Source organism: Peromyscus maniculatus, chromosome 20 (assembly GCF_049852395.1).
Source record: "Peromyscus maniculatus bairdii isolate BWxNUB_F1_BW_parent chromosome 20, HU_Pman_BW_mat_3.1, whole genome shotgun sequence".
Lineage (NCBI taxonomy): Eukaryota > Metazoa > Chordata > Mammalia > Rodentia > Cricetidae > Peromyscus > Peromyscus maniculatus.
In genome coordinates this window covers 68106914-68109618 of record NC_134871.1, presented here as the reverse complement: position 1 = coordinate 68109618, position 2705 = coordinate 68106914, and the positions used below count along the sequence as shown (strand labels likewise).

At 45.9% G+C, this 2705-nt stretch overlaps 1 protein-coding gene across 1 annotated transcript; it reads right to left on the bottom strand.

Moving 5' to 3' along the window:
• Positions 1 to 1273: 1273 nt before the first annotated feature.
• Positions 1274 to 2200, bottom strand: LOC102909250 (olfactory receptor 8S1-like). Its single transcript, XM_006974367.3, has one exon. The coding sequence runs from the start codon at positions 2198 to 2200 to the stop codon at positions 1274 to 1276; it is 927 nt and encodes a 308-aa protein (XP_006974429.1).
• Between the last annotated feature and the right edge of the window lie 505 nt (positions 2201 to 2705).

The window sequence follows — 2705 nt, the reverse complement described above, 5'->3', positions numbered from 1 at the left end:
GACTGGACCTGCCTGGACTGAGTCTATCAGGTCGATCTCAGTCCTTGGGGGTGGCATTGATCTGGAGGTGGTGGGAATGGGGGGTGGGCTGGGGGGAAGGGGAGGGGGGCAGGAAGGGGGAGAACAAGGGAATCTGTGGCTGTTATGTAGAACTGAATAGTATTGTAAAATAAAAGAAAAAAAATGAAAAAAAGTATTTAAAAATTTTATCAGATAAATACAAGACTATTTTGTCATAAGTTTCACCTGGTCATGGACCACAATGCAGATTAGCAATCTTCCAGTACACTTCTGGATTCAGTGATTAATACTTCATTTAGAATTGCTGTTTAATATAGTCACTTGAGAATATTTTTTTTTCAGATTTTGAATCATAATGACTTTAGCCCTGAAAATGTATCATTTTAGTATTCTAGTCTAGAGAATGTAAAGAGCATTAAAGTTTAGTAAGACTAACTTGAGAAATTATCAGTGCTTCTGCTCTTTGGAGGATTTTATTTTATTATTGTATTTTATTTATGAAAGGTCCTTATTATGTGTGTCACCATGACAGTCTGTGAGGCGTTGGTGACCAAACCTGAGGCTTCATGAGGGCTACGTGGGTGCTCTACCAACCAAGCTGCTCCCTGAGCTCAGGTCTTGTTCTCTTTCCAAGGTCTGGATTTGAACAGGCAGACATTTGAGTTTTTGTGTATTAATAGCCATTTAATGATAGATTTTTGTCTTCCCTGAAGACTTCATATTTCATAGTTTTAGCATGCAACATTTTTATGTCTACAATAATCTACATAGAATTTTGAGTTTTTGTTGACCTAAAATTTTCTTTATTTTAGTAAAGTTGTGAAGTTCTCATTAGAAAATTCACTAAGTCCTCAGGGTTAGATTCAGAATCTCCTGAAGTGGTCATTGGATCCCCCCCCCCCCCCCCCCGCTTTTTTTTGTGGCAGCAAGGAAATCCTGCACCTAGCTAGAGCTGTGGACTTACTAGTCTAGTATTCTACCACTGTGCCGTGTCCCCAACATGTATCTGTCCATTTTTTTGTTGTCATATTATTCTCCTCTGTGGAGTTCTGTCTTCACATTCTGTTCCAACCAACAGAATGTACACTTTCCCAATAAAAATCCAAATCTAGAGCCCATTCATACCTTGGAATGATGAGATTAGATGTTCAGTCAAGCCACGGAAGACCTCCCCCCTCACATACCTGACACTGTGTGTTTGAAGGATGTGGGATAAAAGAATATAACCACGCCATTTTCCATAGTTCACTACCTACGGCAGGTACTTTCTCAGTGTCCTTCTCACAGCGGCCTTCACCTCCTTGTTTTTCAGGCTGTAGATGAGGGGATTCAGCATGGGGGTGACTGCGCTGTACTGCAAAGACAAGAGCAAGTCCAGGAAGGACCCAGAGGGGGGCATGAGATAGCAGAGAAAGCCTGACCCAAAGAACAAGGTCACTGCAGTGAGATGGGACGAGCAGGTGGAGAAGGCTTTGCTTCTCCCCGTGGTGGAGCCGATGCTCAAGACGGTGGAGACAATGCGGGCATAGGAGAAGAAGATTGGGATAAAGGTCCCCAGCCCGTGCAATAAACTGGAGCAAAGCAGGACATCAACCGTGATAGAGATATCCGAACAGGACAGGGGGAAAAGGGCAGGCAGCTCGCAGGTGTAGTGGTGAATGGTCTGAGCCTCACAGAAGTCCAGGTTGACGGCCAAGAGCACAATGATGGTGGCATTGAGAGAGGCCACGCCCCACGAGACCAACACAAGCCTCACACACAACTCCGTTCTCATCACCTGGCTATAGAGCAGTGGATGGCAGATGGCAGCGTGGCGGTCATAAGCCATGGCCGACAGCAGGCAGGCTTCAGTCCCAGAAGAAAAAAACACGAAGAAGACCTGAGCCAGGCAGCTCTCTACTGAGATGCTTTTCCTCTCAGACAGGAGGTCCTTCAGCAGCTTCGGTACCGTGACGGACGAGAAGCAGAGGTCTATACATGACAGGTTGCTTAAGAAGAAGTACATGGGCGTGTGGAGGTGGGAGTCAGCCCCGATCACCAGCAGCATCGTCAGGTTCCCCATCATGGTGAGGAGGTAAATCCCCAGGAAAAGCGCGAAAAGTAGAGCCTCGATCAGGGGGTCGTCAGAGAGCCCCGTGAGAAGGAACTCGGTGATGGCGCTGTGGTTCCTCCAGGCCATTGTGATTGTTTCCTTGGAATAAAGTGGAAAGAGAGGTGAGGGTTCCTATGGTTTTTCATGTTATCTGGGGCATCATCACCCCTGCACCTACATTTCCCCTGCTTTGTTTGAACCTGAGCACCGGCGCGTCAGGCTGCTCTCTGGACACCTTGGGATGAGTTTTATGCTTCTTTGCCGTCACTACTCTCTGCTCACAGTGTTTACACAGTTCAGAGGACCCCATTCCTGCTCCACAGGCTTGACTAGACATGTAATACCGCTGGGTTACTGACACATGTAGCTTTTCCTACATGTTCTACAGTAGCTCAGAAATCCATTGTATCGCATATACAATGGCTGTTCCGAACTTCCCACTCGCCCGCATTCCTCGTTCAGGGTAAGCCAAAGATACTTACCAGTATATGAAATCTATTAACATTAAAAATTGTGTCCAGAGGGCTTTTTTCTTCTTCCTGTTTGTTCTCGCAGAAATTCCAGGAAATATTTCCAGTCTCTGCAAGCTGTT

Bases quoted from the DNA above. Each gene is read 5' to 3' on its own strand.
- LOC102909250 (XM_006974367.3), bottom strand. From the start codon at position 2,200: ATGGCCTGGAGGAACCACAGCGCCATCACCGAGTTCCTTCTCACGGGG.